The sequence below is a fragment of the Urocitellus parryii genome, chromosome 7 (assembly GCF_045843805.1).
Source record: "Urocitellus parryii isolate mUroPar1 chromosome 7, mUroPar1.hap1, whole genome shotgun sequence".
Taxonomy (NCBI): domain Eukaryota; kingdom Metazoa; phylum Chordata; class Mammalia; order Rodentia; family Sciuridae; genus Urocitellus; species Urocitellus parryii.
This window is the reverse complement of record NC_135537.1, coordinates 140,381,804-140,396,270: the sequence shown is the minus strand read 5'-3', so window position 1 is coordinate 140,396,270 and position 14,467 is coordinate 140,381,804. Positions and strand designations below refer to the sequence as shown.

Genomic DNA, 14,467 nt, shown 5'->3' with positions numbered 1-14,467 from the left:
ACATTTGGGAAGTGAGACTTAGAGAAGTGCAGTTACATAGCCAGTAAGTAGTGGAGCTGGATTTCTGACCCAGGTTGTCTGAACATTGAGCCAGAGCTCTTTAACTATTTGCATGGTTCTGAGCCCTGATTGAGGAAGTCACAGAGAGTCCTCTTAAGAGCACAGCCTGATGCCCACATCAAAAGCACACAGTCAAAATGTCAGTAGTTATTCTTGGGCATGGTGGTAGGGAGGGTGTGAGGTGACTGGAAAGGAGGAATAAAATCAGTGGAAGGGGGAACTGGTTGGGATAAATAGTAATATTCCATTTCTTAATGTTGGTATAGGATTTCTTGATCTGTATTTGTGAAAACATCAATTTATAAAAATTTATCAAGTAAATAAAAGTGAAGTGTAAAATAAGTGTACTATTCTGTATTTATATTTAATTTCAATAAAATATATTATACAAGGTACAAAGTGCTCATTACTTCTTTTTTCTTTAGCTCCCTAGAAGTGTTCACACAGGCAGTGTAAGTCTTTATATGCTTTCATGAGGTTCAGAAATCTTTACCCTTCATTTAGGTAGATTTGGGTCAATTAATTTCCTCTTTTAATGGAAGCCTCACCAAAGAATTTAACTTAATAGAAGTTAAATGTCTTGTACCCTAGTAGTTAAATGCGTAAGTCTACTCTTAAGGTTCTAGTTACTTCACATTTCATCTGCTCTTCAAGAAAATAGATGTTACAAACATTTTGCTGATTGGACCACTGATTTGGAGGTGCAAAAATTAGCATAGCTAGCTGTGGCTATGGCTGTGGCTGTGGCTGAATGATGGAACACTTGCCTGGCATGTGTGAGGCACTGGGTTTGATCCTCAACACCACGTATAAATAAAATAAAGGTCCATCAACAACTAAAACAATTTTTTTTTAAAAAAAATAGCATAGCTAGAGTTAAAACAGTGTTTCTGAAACTTGATTCGCATTAAAATAATTCTGGGAGCATTTTTAAAATACCAATACCTGAACCCCACTCACAGAGACCCTGATTTAACAGACTGGGGTAAAAGCTTATTATGAAAATTATTTTAAAAGGTGACTAGGTGATTCTAAAATGCAGCCACAATAAGAACCACTGAATGAAGGCCAATGTTGAAAATAGCATTTGCACCCAAGATTAATACAAATTTAATTTCTCCTCAAAATATCATTCAGGACAGTAAGATTTATTTTATTGGTACTGGGGATTGAACCCAAGAGTGCTTTACCCTGAGCCACATCCCTGTCTTTTTGTTGTTGTTTTTTTTTTTTTTTTTTGAGACAGAGTCTCACTAAGTTAATGAGGCTGCTTGAACTTGCATCCTCTGCCTCAGCCTCCTGAGTAGCTGGGATTGGTTACAGGCATGTGCCACTGCACCCATAAGTAAGATCTTTAAACAAGAAAAACAAAATTATTTCTCATACTAATTATTTAAGGATAAAATAGTTGAGCTGTGGTTTCTTACATCTTTTCCTGGAACAAAGGAAAATAAGTTTAATAGCTCAAGAGGCTTCCTACTAGTAGAGTCAGATCCCCCTCCAAAGGAAAAAAATAGAAATATTTTTCATGGTGAAACTATGTCTGCCACTAACAACACTTTTTCCTGCCTTTTCTAACCACATGTTCTAATGAGCAATCTCTCTACTATGCATCAGAAGTGATGCAGAAACAATTTAAACAATGCTGAACTCCTATGGAACAGTTATTTGCTGTTGACAACTGCCCATTTGAAACCTATAATAAAATTCATAACCTTAGGAACAAATATTCCTTTTTCCCTTTTTATATTTGGGTATGTTGGTTAGAAAAAGTTGTTTCTGCAAATGATTATGAAAAAAAAGAAATATAAAACACACATGACAGAGCAGAAAGGAAGAGGGTAAATGCAAATTATCAGAACTGGTAGGACATGTTTGCTCTTTGGCCTACATACCAGTCAACCAATTTGTTGTCATTTTTTTTATGTAGGTTTATCTTGTTTGTGTTTATAATCTCTAGAGACAGATTTAATGACTATTATGGGTTGAATGTGAGGGGTCCCCCAAAAAAGTTCATGTTAGGCAATATGAGAACATTTAGAAGTAAAATGGTTAATTCTGAGAGTTATGATCTAAGCAGTGGTTTGTTTTTGTTTCTTGGTTTTTTGTTTTGTTTTTTGTGGTGCTGGGGATCACACCTAGGGCTTCACACATTTCAAGCAAGACCTCTACACATCCCCAGTCCAATAATTTGAATAGACTACTGTACTTGGTGGAAACTGTAGGCAGGTGGAGCATGGCTAGAAAAAGTAGGTCACTGCAGGGCATGGCCTTCGCCTATCTCTATCCCTATCCCTTCCCCTCTCTTTCTTTGCTCTTTCTTGTTGTCATGAGCTCAGTAGCTTTCCTCCACCATGATGTTCTGCCTTACCTCAGGCCCAGAGCAATGGAGTTGACTAACCATGGACTGAATCTCTGAAATCATGAACCCAAAATAAACTTCTTTAAGTTGTTCTTGTCAGATATTTTGGTCATCATGACTAAAAGCTGACTAACACAATGACAACACAGTTTTCCCTTCCTAAATGAAGTTTTTCTTTCACTTAATGTTCTGATCATTCCAAACACTATTCCAAAAACTTAAAACACATAAGAAAGACAAGCCTTCTTAAAAGACTCCTGAAAGTTAAAATCTTTTTCTTTATTTGCTTCTTTATTGGGATACTAAGAACTGAACCCAGGGGCATTCTACCACTGAGCTACTCCCAATCCTTTTTATTTTCTTTTCATTTTGAGACAGGATCTCACTAAGTTGCTGAGACTGACCTTCTTGCAATTCTCCTGCCTCTGCCTCCTAAATCACTAGGATTACATGCTACTTTTCCCAATCCCTTTAATCTCTAATCCATATGGATTGGCTAGTCCACAGCAGTCTTTGAATTAGAACTTGCCCTAATGGTGATAATTTTTAAAAATTCTTAAATTCTTTTTTAAAAAATATTTAATTGATTTTATTTTTTAAATACATGACAGTGGAATGCATTACAATTCTTATTATACATATAGAGCAATTTTTCATATCTCTGTATATAAATTATGTTCACATCAATTCATGTCTTCATACATGTACTTTGGATAATGATGTCTATCACATTCCACCATCATTGCTAATCCCCTGCCCCTCTCTTCCCCTCCCACCCCTCTGCCTTATCTAGAGTTTGTCTATTCCTCCCATGCTAACCCTCCCTACCCTATTATGGGTCAGTCACCTTATATCAGAAAAAACACTCGACATTTGTTTTTTTGGGATTCCTAACTTCACTAAGCATTATTTTCTCTAACGCCATCCATTAAATCTTTCATCTTGAACTTATTATTAAGTTAAACATTATCTCTCCCCAAAGCCATTCTTCCATTTCACAAAATTGACTCCATGTGAAAAATCCCATAGAAGGCAATTTCTAAAAGCATACTGTTGTCTTCTGAGACAATGTCCTGACCTTGAAGAGAATGCAAATCTGTAGTTGAAAAATGTAAAAGGGGTCTGGGGTGTAGCTCATTGGTGGAGCATGTAAGGCCCTAAGTTCTATCCCCCAAAACAAAACAAATGTAAAAGTATTTTAAACATATATATAAAACCCTGGCCTCATACAGGCAGGGTAGGTAAGCACTCTACCATTGAGCTACATCTCCAGCCTAAACCAAATAATTCTTTTTTTTTTTTAACTTGTAGATGGACACAATACCTTTATTTTATTTGTTTATTTTTTTTATGTGCTGCCAGAGAACGAACCCAAGCATGCTAGGCAACCGCTCTACCAAAAAGCTACAACCCCTGCCCTAAACCAAATAATTCTTACATTTTTTTCCCTTTCTTTTTGTCTTTTCCCATTTGATTCTAGAAAGTGGACTTTTTTTTTCCTATTTTTTGTAATAACACAAAAGGCTAATATATCTCTTCCTTTCACTGGACTATTCAATCATAAAAGGTTTTTTGATTGCATAGAAGGAAAATGCATTCCCTACAAAGTTATAATAAACCAAGCAAAGGTATAAAACAGAACATAAAAATAGTATGACACCTACGTGTCCCTCTTCCTATCTAGTCAGGTAGTGTTGGGGGTCAAAAGAATAGGGAAGCTGGGTGCAGTGGTGCACACCTGTAATCCCAGAGGCTTGGGAGGCTAAAACAGAAGGATTGCAAGTTCAAAGCCAGCCTCAGCAATGGTGAGGCACTAAGCACCTCTAAATAAAATAAAAATAGGGCTAGGGATGTCGCTCAGTGGTCCAGTGCCCCCGAGTTCAATCTCCAGTACCAGAAAAAAAAAAAAAAGAACAGGTATATTAGAGAAATAAAGAATAGGAAATAAACTAATACAACATATAAACTATTTCTGAGGAAGAGATGATAATGCAATAATAATGAATCTGGTTGTTCCTAGCTGAACCTCCATAAGCACAATAATTGGAATACTAGCTTCTCCACAGTATTATTTTCTTCTACTCTTTTCTTCTTTTAGGCTGGATAGCAAGATAAGGTTCTTGAGGTTCCTATTTGTTCCCCCATCCCTTAGGAGACCCAGTGGCTACACCAGTACACCAACTTGCTCTAGTCACTACCTACATTTCTTATTTGAAGCCAACGTAAAACTCCTGCAATGAGGGCCATTATCTCCTTGTGACCTCTACCAGTCCACTGGCACCCTGTCCTTCTCTCCAACAACCTTGTGCACAATAGCATCTAGTCATTATCTGGCACCATGGAAGCTGAGTGGAATCAGAGAAGGGGTAGGGGCCCCTTCATACTCCTTCTCTTCCCGGAAAGTCTCAGGAGATCTAAGGCAGGCATCCAGCCAGCCAAATTTCCTTCCACTTATCCAGATTTCTTCTTTTCTTTCCATGTTTTGCATGTAATGATCTTCCCCTCTATTTTTCATGGCTTTCCATGAAACTAACTTGTTGACATATAGACTATATAATCTCAAACATAGATTTTTAAAAAATTTTTTAGGCCAAACCTCCACAGATCTTTGCCCAGTGATTTGTACATTTGGTGAATGAATACAACTAATCAATTTTCACACTTTAATTACCCCAGGACACAGAACAAATCTTCAAATGAGAAAAAGGTATGCTATGTTTGTAAGCTTCAATCTGATATATAGCCAACTTGAACCACCCATAAAATAAGGGGGAAAAATTCAGAGTAGTCCAGTTTCCTATGGAGTGTGGCAGTACAAAATAAACTTGCCAGGATTGAAGAGAAAGTTCTTTGGTTACTAACTTAATCTTTTACTCTTCCTCTTTTCATCATATTTTAAATACTATTTAAAATAGTATTTCTATTTTAAATAGTTATCAAGATCCCACATCTTGAATGCATAAAGAAATTGTGGTACATACACACAATGGAATATTACTCAGCCTTAAAGAAGAATGAAATTATGGCATTTGCAGGTAAATGGAGAATATCATGCTAAGTGAAATAAACCAATCCCCCCAAAACCAAAGGCCAAATGTTTTCTCTGATAAGCAGATGTTGATCCACAGTGGAAGGGGGGATAGAGAATGAAGGAACTTTGGATGTACAGAGAGGAGTGAGGGGAGGGGTGGGACTGTGGGGATGGGAAGATAAAATGAAACAGATATTATTAACACTACTGGTGTGACTCTGCACCATGTACAGCCAGAGGAATGAGAAGTTATGCTCCATTTGTGTACAATGGGTCAAAATGCATTCTACTGTCATGTAAAACTAATTAGAACAAATTTTTTTAAAATTTGATCTCACAACACTTCCTTAAAGAAAATTAAATAATGGGGATTTCAAGCAATTGTTCTACAAATCACCCCTTTCCCCCAAAGTAAGTTAAGCCTTCAAATTAGGAAGAAATGCTTCAATCCTGTTTGATATGGGAGTGGAATAATAAGAGAAAAGGGACATGGGAACTACTCTCTGATTAAGCAAAACAGGAGGATCCAATACCTTCAAAGAACTAGTCAATTCATGTAACCACTCTTGCCTCTTGAAGAGGAAAACCTGGGCTGGGGATGTGGCTCAAGCGGTAGCGCGCTCACCTGGCATGCGTGCGGCCCGGGTTCAATCCTCAGCACCATATACAAACAAAGATGTTGTGTCCGCCGAAAACTAAGAAATAAATATTAAAAAAAAAAAAATTCTCTCTCTCTCTCAAAAAAAAAATTAAAAAAAGAGGAAAACCTAATAAACCTGACTTAAATGAATGAAAGTTCTGACAATGAAATAAAGCAAAGAATAATCTGTTAATACATATACTTAACTGTTTCTAAGGAAGAAAACATATTAAAACTAGAGGCACCCTTTCCCTGCATGTCCAACTTCATAAAAATACTTTCTATGTAGATTCTCATGCATGGGTTCCTTCAAGGCAAAATCAGCAAAAACAGTAAGTCATTTCAAGTCTAGGACTCTAATGCCCATCAAACAAAATGAATTTTGTAGGATACTACATAAGGAGCCTGGCACATATTTCATCAATGATGCTGCCCTCTGGTAATGAGTTCATTAAGAGTTGTCAGCTGAGATGTGATGTCAGCACTGTCCCTGCTTATCACACAACCCTGGGCAAAGAACAGAACCTTTCCACATTTGGCTTGGCATCTGCAAAATGTTAATAATAGAAGAGTGTTCATGTGAATTCATCAGTTAATGTTTGTAAGACTTAGGGACATGAATACCACTTCAACTATTGGTGAGTAACAATAAATGAATTTATGCCATTTCAGACTTTTCATCACCATGAAATGAAGTACAACTGGGTAAGTTGAAATAATTAGTGACTAAAGTCCTAAAATTGTGCCAGGAAGATGAAGACAGGTTAAGAGCAGGCAGCACTATGGTGATATACATGAAAAGCACAGCTTACTTGGAGAGAGAGTGTTTATGAGTGCTACTACGCATAGTAAACAACCCAAAACAGAATTTAGCTTTTATGGTCAAAGTGTCTAGAACTCTGTCACAACTATGTGTTGGCAGAGATTAGGTTCAGTAAAATCATGGGAAAAAAGTCGAATCAGTCAAAACCAATTCAGCCTATATACAGCATGTTGTATTAACTATATTTTTTAGCTTATTAAGCAGGATTTATTATATAGCAAGACACAGAACAAATCTTCAAATGAGAAAAAGGTATGCCATGTTTGTAAGCTTCAATCTGATATAGAGCCAACTTGAACCACCCATAAAATAAGGGGGAAAAATTCAGAGTAGTCCAGTTTCCTATGGGGTGTGACAGTACAAAATAAACTTGCCATTCCAAATCTGCATTAAGCTTCATGGCAAAAAAGCAGCACATCTCCAACTGAGACTTTTACTTAGAAAAATTGGGAAGCAAAGGGATAAAAACATTAAGCCAGGTATCTAGGTTGAAAGGAGAAGCTGAGGGCAGAGACCAGGGCCTTTCATAGAATTAGTCGTCTCAATTTCTAATCCTCATTAACATAACTGTGACTGGATCTGCATTCTTCTGGCCCAAACCCTCATAGATTTTCTTTCTTTGTCATCCTCACACTCCCTGCTTCTTTCTTTTTTTCCTTCCTTTTGCCCCCCCCTTTTTTCCTTCCTTTCTTCCCTCACTTTCCTTTCCTTTTTTCTCTTCCTTCCTTCTTTTGTCCAGAAACTTGTCTTTCCCTGTCTTTTGTCTAGAGATGCATATCTTTAATTGACAATTATACAGCTTATTCATTTTCCCTACCCATTGCTTTTCCTTTCCCTTTCTCCAGGGTATTTCTAGCATCCCTTTAAGGAGAATAATGTGTATAACGACCGGGCCATTTGATACATGGGAAATTTACTCATATCTCAGGATATACTGAAAATCTCCAGATTAATCTCACCGCCCATGGCAATACACAAAAAAAGCCACTTAAAGTCATTCTCTAACATCAGCCTGACTCCTTGGGTAATTATGCTGAGGGCTGGATAGGATAAATAAAATGTATAACATCCAATGAAATATGATTAGGTAGTTTAATGTTCTACTTTTGAGACAATCCTATTTGGCTTTACATTATCAACAATCAGGACATGTTTGGCCTCTGTCATGGGGAATAAATGCCCACTGGCAGCACCAATATCAAGCAGTTGCCACAGGGACACTACTGAATTTTTTTTTAAATGTATGCATAAAGGGGAAAAACCACAAAGATAATCATATTCCTTAATAAAAGAGTCTCATCAAGGTTCCAGGATGCAATATTTTTTTCCTACTTTCTTAGATATGCTTTAAGTGGAGATTACTATGCATATAAATATACTATATTATTTATATATAAACTCATTCCCAGTCATATTTCCTTCCCAGACTATTTGGCTGGATAAGTTAAATAGGTGAAATAACAGAAACTACATCAGTTAAATTATTTAAGAACACATTTACCCAGAAATGTTTTAACTTGAATAACCAAAGGCTGTATAAAAACATATACCTACGTACATTGGAACCACTAAAAATTTCTGATTCTTCACATTCATAGCAAAGTAATGCTGCTGATTCAATATCTTCCAAATGAGAGTTCTGTAATGTAAACAAGATCATTTGAGAGATCCAGATGAATGGGCTCATAGCATGAGGGGAAAAGCAAGTTGAAATCACTTAGTGAGTGTTAGCTCAAAGGTGAAAAGCTGCAACTCTGATTAGAGATGGCTATTTTAGAGAGAATACAGCCATCAAGGTGACAAATTAGGTGGTTGGAAAATTGATTAAGGAACGTTTGATTAGCTGAAGCATTTTCTGTGGTTTCCCAATTTGGGCAGTGCCCCCCCCCACACACACACACTCCTGTAAACATGGTGCTACTAACCCTTCACATTCTAAATTCTTCCCAGACTAGGGATAGATTTGTATCCAGTTATCTTTAATATAACATAGGGCCTAATTAGGGGATTGGACCACTAGTCTTGCCTCTTTAGACCTCTACTTACTTGCCTCTTTATAAGAAGAGCCAAAAGATGTACCCTACTCAAGTCTCCTGCCAGATGCCAGAAAACAACTTAAAACCTTTTCTTCCATTCTCCAATCTCTTTTTCAAAATCTGTCTAGGAGATAGATAAGAACAATGAGACAAGGGAGTGAAACAATTAGCTGGTGTAACATAAGAGTATTTTCCCTGTGACTAATAACACAAAACAGAAAAAGCTCCAACCCTGAACATTAGATTTCATTCAAATGTTTGCTGTCTGGGCAACAGCTGCTGGAAACGGAATTATCCTTAGATAAAGCATTGATACATATGCTTATGTCACCAAAACATCTCACTACTGTTGGCTAAAACTTAGTCATATGTAATTACCTGATGGCTAGCCTACTTGACACCTACTTTGATTTTTCGAAACAAGGCTGTGTTTTAACCTGCAGAATACCTGAGAAGATTGAGAGTGCAAATGAACTTGAGTGAAAGAAAGTTACTATTTCATTAACTGCCTTGTTCCTGGTTTAATTCCTTCTTACTTTTTTCTGTACTCCAATCCTTTGCCTATTTTTGATTTTCCTCCTCACAGACAAGTCTTACTGGCCATTATACCTTTCTCTTCATCTTTTAGAAAATAATCCCCCTGGCTTTTTTTTTATAAATAAATCAGTCTATAAAATACACAAAGACTTCTAGAAGTCACTTTAAGAAAAGCCAAGGATTTGTAGGTGTGGTAGCATACACCTGTAACCCCAGGGACACAGGAGGCTAAGGCAGAAGGATTGCAAGTTCAAAGCCAGCCTTAGCAACTTAGTGAGCCCTAAGCAATTTAGCAAGGTCCTGTCTCAAAATTGAAAATTAAAAAAGGGATGGCAATGTAGCTCAGTGGTAAAGCACTCCTGGGTTAAATTCACGTGCCAAAAAACAATTAATTTTAATTTTTAAAAAAGTAAGTAAAAAAAGAAAGGAAGTGAGCTAAGGTTAATAAAATATTTGATGGAATCAATAAGGTTGAAATCTCTGGATTTGATCCCCAGCACCACAAATTTTTTTTACAAAATTTTTTTAAATAATAAAAATAAGGTAGACATTAGAGTTGTTTTCAATTCTCCCAAACTCTCATACCATGATAATATAGATATTAAGCATATCAAAAGTGATCACAGTACATACAAACTGAAAAGAGAAACTTATAAATTAGTTAATCCAGATTACCTTTGTCAAGATCTTACAGTTTTCATTCATGTAAATATTTCTGCATATTTATGCTCTTTCAAAATGACCTTCATGGAAAAAGTCCTGTAACCATGCCTGCATTTCTAAAGTTATTTTAAGACTTTACCATATACTTATTAAAACAATTCATTAAGATACATTTAAGGGGCTGGGGCTGGGGCTCAGTGGTAGAGCGCTCCCCTAGCACATGCAAGGCCCTGGGTTCAATCCTCAGCACCACATAAAAATAAGTAAATAAAATAAAGAATAAAGGCATTGTATCCAACTACACCTAAAAAATAAAAATAAAAAAATATATATAAAAAGATACATTTAAGGATACTGATAGAATTACAATATAACTGGTTCATGGAAAAAGAATTTACCTGCAACCAACATATTTATTGCTAAAGTGAATTATAAGGATCCTAAAGGAAAGCAAAGGACATTTCAAGGTCTTTTCCTTGCTTTCTGAACTACCTCATAATTCCAATTTCTAAGTTTTTCCTGAGTGAACTGTCTTGGTCATGACTGTGTAAGACTTATTTGCAAGAATACAGGGATAAATGAATATTTAAGAACTCAATTACTAAAATTTAGCATGTTATTAAGTCAAATAAGAAAAAACATAGGATTAAATGGGTGCTAAAAGGAATCTATTTAACAGTTAATAGTTATTTCTGGGGGCTGGGATTATGTCTCAGAGGTAGAGTGCTTGCCTACCATATGTGAGGCACTGGATTCAATCCTTAGCACCACATAAAAATAAAACAAAGATATTGTGTCTACCTATAACTAAAAAGTAAATATTTTTAAAAAATTAAAAATAGCTAATTCTGATTTTAAAAAATTTTAGTAAGCTAGGAATAAAAGATACTTCCTTAATTCTCTCCCTTGTAGACTTTCAGATATAGTACCTCTCAGGTTGGTAGGGCCTTAACCTCAACCTGGTCTTGCCTTAAATTTATATTGTAGGAAATTCCCCTAATATTTTTTCTAGCATGAGGATGGTAGTATTACCTGGTTTACATTGTAGCTATCGATTCTCTTTTCTTTATTTCCTTTTTAAAAAAAAAAAAAAAAATGCCCCCTTGGCCACTTCTCAAATTCCATTTAACTTTGTAAAGGACCAAATCAGGCTCATATTGTTGCTTGGGAAGCACCAAGCCTAAATCCTAAAGTAAACTGAGTTTATATCCTGGCTCTGCTACTTACTACCTATGTGCTTTTGAGGGCTGAGGCTGGGGCTCAGAGGTAGAGTGCTGGCTTAACCTGCGTGAGGCACTGGGTTCGATCCTCAGCACCACACGAAAAAAAATACTGTGACCACCTATAACTAAAAAATAAATATTAAAGGAATTGCTAGGAAGAAAAACATCCAAGCATAGTAAGAAGTTTCAATCCAGAACAGCTCCTAAATAATAATTATCATAAAAAATGTTGCAATCTTTATATAGAATGTATGGTGCAAGAACTTATGTACTAAGAAGGGTGTTTTGAAAATTTAACTTTGTGGTTACCTAACAATTTGCAAGCAGAAATCTTTAGACAGGATCCCACAAGACTCAAAACCTGTTACTACTGTTAAGTTTCTTTCATTGTATTCCTGTCACAAATTACATGATTTTAAGAAACAGAAAATTTATTGACTATTTCTTTTCTCTTTTCCATTAATATTTCCCTTTCCTCCTTTTGTTTTTATACAAAATTCAGAAGGTGTTAGAGTATTTAAGTCTTCCTCCCACCCCTGTCTTTCCACCTCTTAGTTCTCCATAACCCTATTACCAGAAATAATTACTTTGTCAGTTTCTTAAGTACTATCCAGAAATAATCTATGTATATATAAGCATTACATGTCTATATGTCCTTTCTATAAAATATACAAATAGAAAGAAGTGTGTCTATTTTTCTGTCCTTGCCTTAATTTATCTTCATTTGACTATATTTTTGTGTGTGGGAGCGTGTGGATTAAGTTGTCAAGACTGGCTTTGAACTTGTGATCCTTCTGCCTCATCCAGGTCACTGAGATTACAGGTATGTGTTACCACTTCTGGCATCATTTTATTATTAAAAAATTTTTTTAATTGTAGAAAAATATCAGAAAATGTACAATCTTAACCATTTTAAGTATATAGTAGGTTAAGCATACTCACATTATTAGAGCCAATCTCTATAACTTTTTCATCTCATAAAACTGAAATTCTATCCCCTTCTCTTAAACCTGGCAATAACCATTCACTTTTGTTTTTATAGATTTGTCTACTCAAGATAACTCATATAAATGATTATACAGTATTTGTCTTCTTGAAACTGGCTTATTTCACTTACTATAATGTCTTCAAGGTTCATCCATGATGTAGTACATATCAGAATTCCATTTATTTATTTATTATTCATTCACTGGAATTGATCACCCAGGGGGACTTTGCCACTGAGCTACATTCCCAAACCTTTTTAAAATTTTGATACAGGGTCTCATAAGTTGCTGAGTCTCACTAAGTTGGGCAGGCTGGCCTCAAACTTGGGATCCTTCTGCCTCAGCTACCCAAATCACCAGGATTACAGGCATGCAACACTGCCTAGCAGAATTCTCTTATTTATTTATTTATTCATAAATTTTGATGGACCTTTATTTCATTTATTTTTACATGGTGTTGAAGATCAAACCCAGTGCCTCACACATACTAGGCAAGTGCTCTACCATTGTGCCACAACCCCTGCCCGAATTCCCTTATTTTTAAAGGCAGAATTATATTCCATAGTATAGATATGCTATATTTTATTTATCCATTCATCCATATGGACATGTGTTTCACTGTTTTTATTGCCACATAATATTCCATTATATAGATATTCCACTCTTCAATTAATTGGTCTCGTCTCCTATTAATATATTCAGGTTATTTGTAATTATATTGTTTTCTAGTTTGCTGAAACAAATTACTATAAATTTGATGGCTTAACATTAATTTATTATTTTGTAATCTAGGGATCAGGAGTTCTCAAATCAGTGTTGGAAGACCTGTGTTCCTTCTGAAGGATCTAGGAAAAAGTTATGAGCTAAACTGTGTATCCTAAAATTCTTATGTTGAAGTCCCAATGCCCTACATCTCAGAATGTCTGTATTTGGAACCAAGGTCTTTAAAGGGGCACTTAAATTAAAATGAAGTTTAATAACCTAATGGGTAGGCCTAATCCAGTATGACTGGGTTCTTAAAAGAGATTAGAACTATAGGGTGCAGTAATGCACACCTGTAATCCCAGTGACTCAGGATTACCAATTTGAGGACAGCCTCAGCAATTTACCAAGACCCTATCTCAAAAAGGGTTAGGGATACAGCTCAGTGGTAAAGCACCTACCTATGGGTTCTATCCCAGTATCCCCAACCAAAAAAAAAAATGTGAAGAAGAGATTAAGACAAACATATAGGAAAGCACTGGATAGGGAGAAGATAGGGAGAAAACAGCCATCTATAAGCCAAGAAGAGTGGCCTGGGGGTTGGGGAAAATCAACCCTACCACCACCTTGATGGCATTCTTTAGCCTCCAAAACCATGAGGAAATAAATTTCTGCTGTTTAAGATACCAGTCTATGTAACTTGTTATGGCAGTCCTAACAATTAATACAGGGAGAATCTATTTTCTTGCCTTTTCCAGCAACTAGGGGCTGTCCACATTCCTTGACTTGTGGCTCCTTTGCCCCATCTTCATACTCAGCAAAGGTAGAGTAACTTCTAATATTACATCAATCTAACCTCCTCTTCTGTATCCTCCTCTACTTCTAACAACCCTTGTGATAGATTATATTGCTTCCTACCCTTATAATCCAGGAGGATCATCTCCCTATTTTTAAAGCTATATGATTAACAACCTTAATTCCATCTGCAGCTTTAATTTCTCCTATATCATGTAATGTAAAACATTCACAAGTTCACAGAGAATTAGGATGAGACTCTCTTTTGGGGGGGGGGGCATTACCCCTACTAGGGTAATCGTCTCTGAAGGTTTTTCTGAGAAAAACAATTTTTTTAAACAACTGTTTTTTAGAACCAGTTTTCATACCATTACATTGGGAAGCACAAATTAATTAAGTGCAATGTAATGGGAAACATTATAGCTATGTATTTTATATATGAAGAGAAGGCTAAAATTTTAGAAGGAGCAGCAGCATGTTTGAAATTGCTATTTGTGAAGAGTGATGGTGATTTGGATTTGAACCAATTATAGTATATTTACATAGGCCTCTTTATGATTAATGGTACAGACCTACCAGATAATTGTCTAGTATGAAAAATAAAATGTG

The 14,467-nt window shown here is 36.0% G+C and overlaps 1 protein-coding gene across 5 annotated transcripts in view; it reads right to left on the bottom strand.

The window, feature by feature from the left end:
- The window catches only part of Ssh2 (slingshot protein phosphatase 2), a 254,003-nt gene that overhangs the window by 175,408 nt on the left and 64,128 nt on the right, over positions 1-14,467 (bottom strand). For 2 of the 5 annotated variants that reach the window (XM_026388906.2, XM_077800947.1), the window contains exon 2: positions 8,475-8,555. The exons of the other annotated variants lie outside the window; for them this stretch is intronic. In XM_026388906.2, the coding sequence (XP_026244691.2) occupies positions 8,475-8,555 (81 nt within the window). The remainder of the gene's footprint in view (positions 1-8,474; positions 8,556-14,467) is intronic. 5 annotated transcript variants of the gene reach the window in all.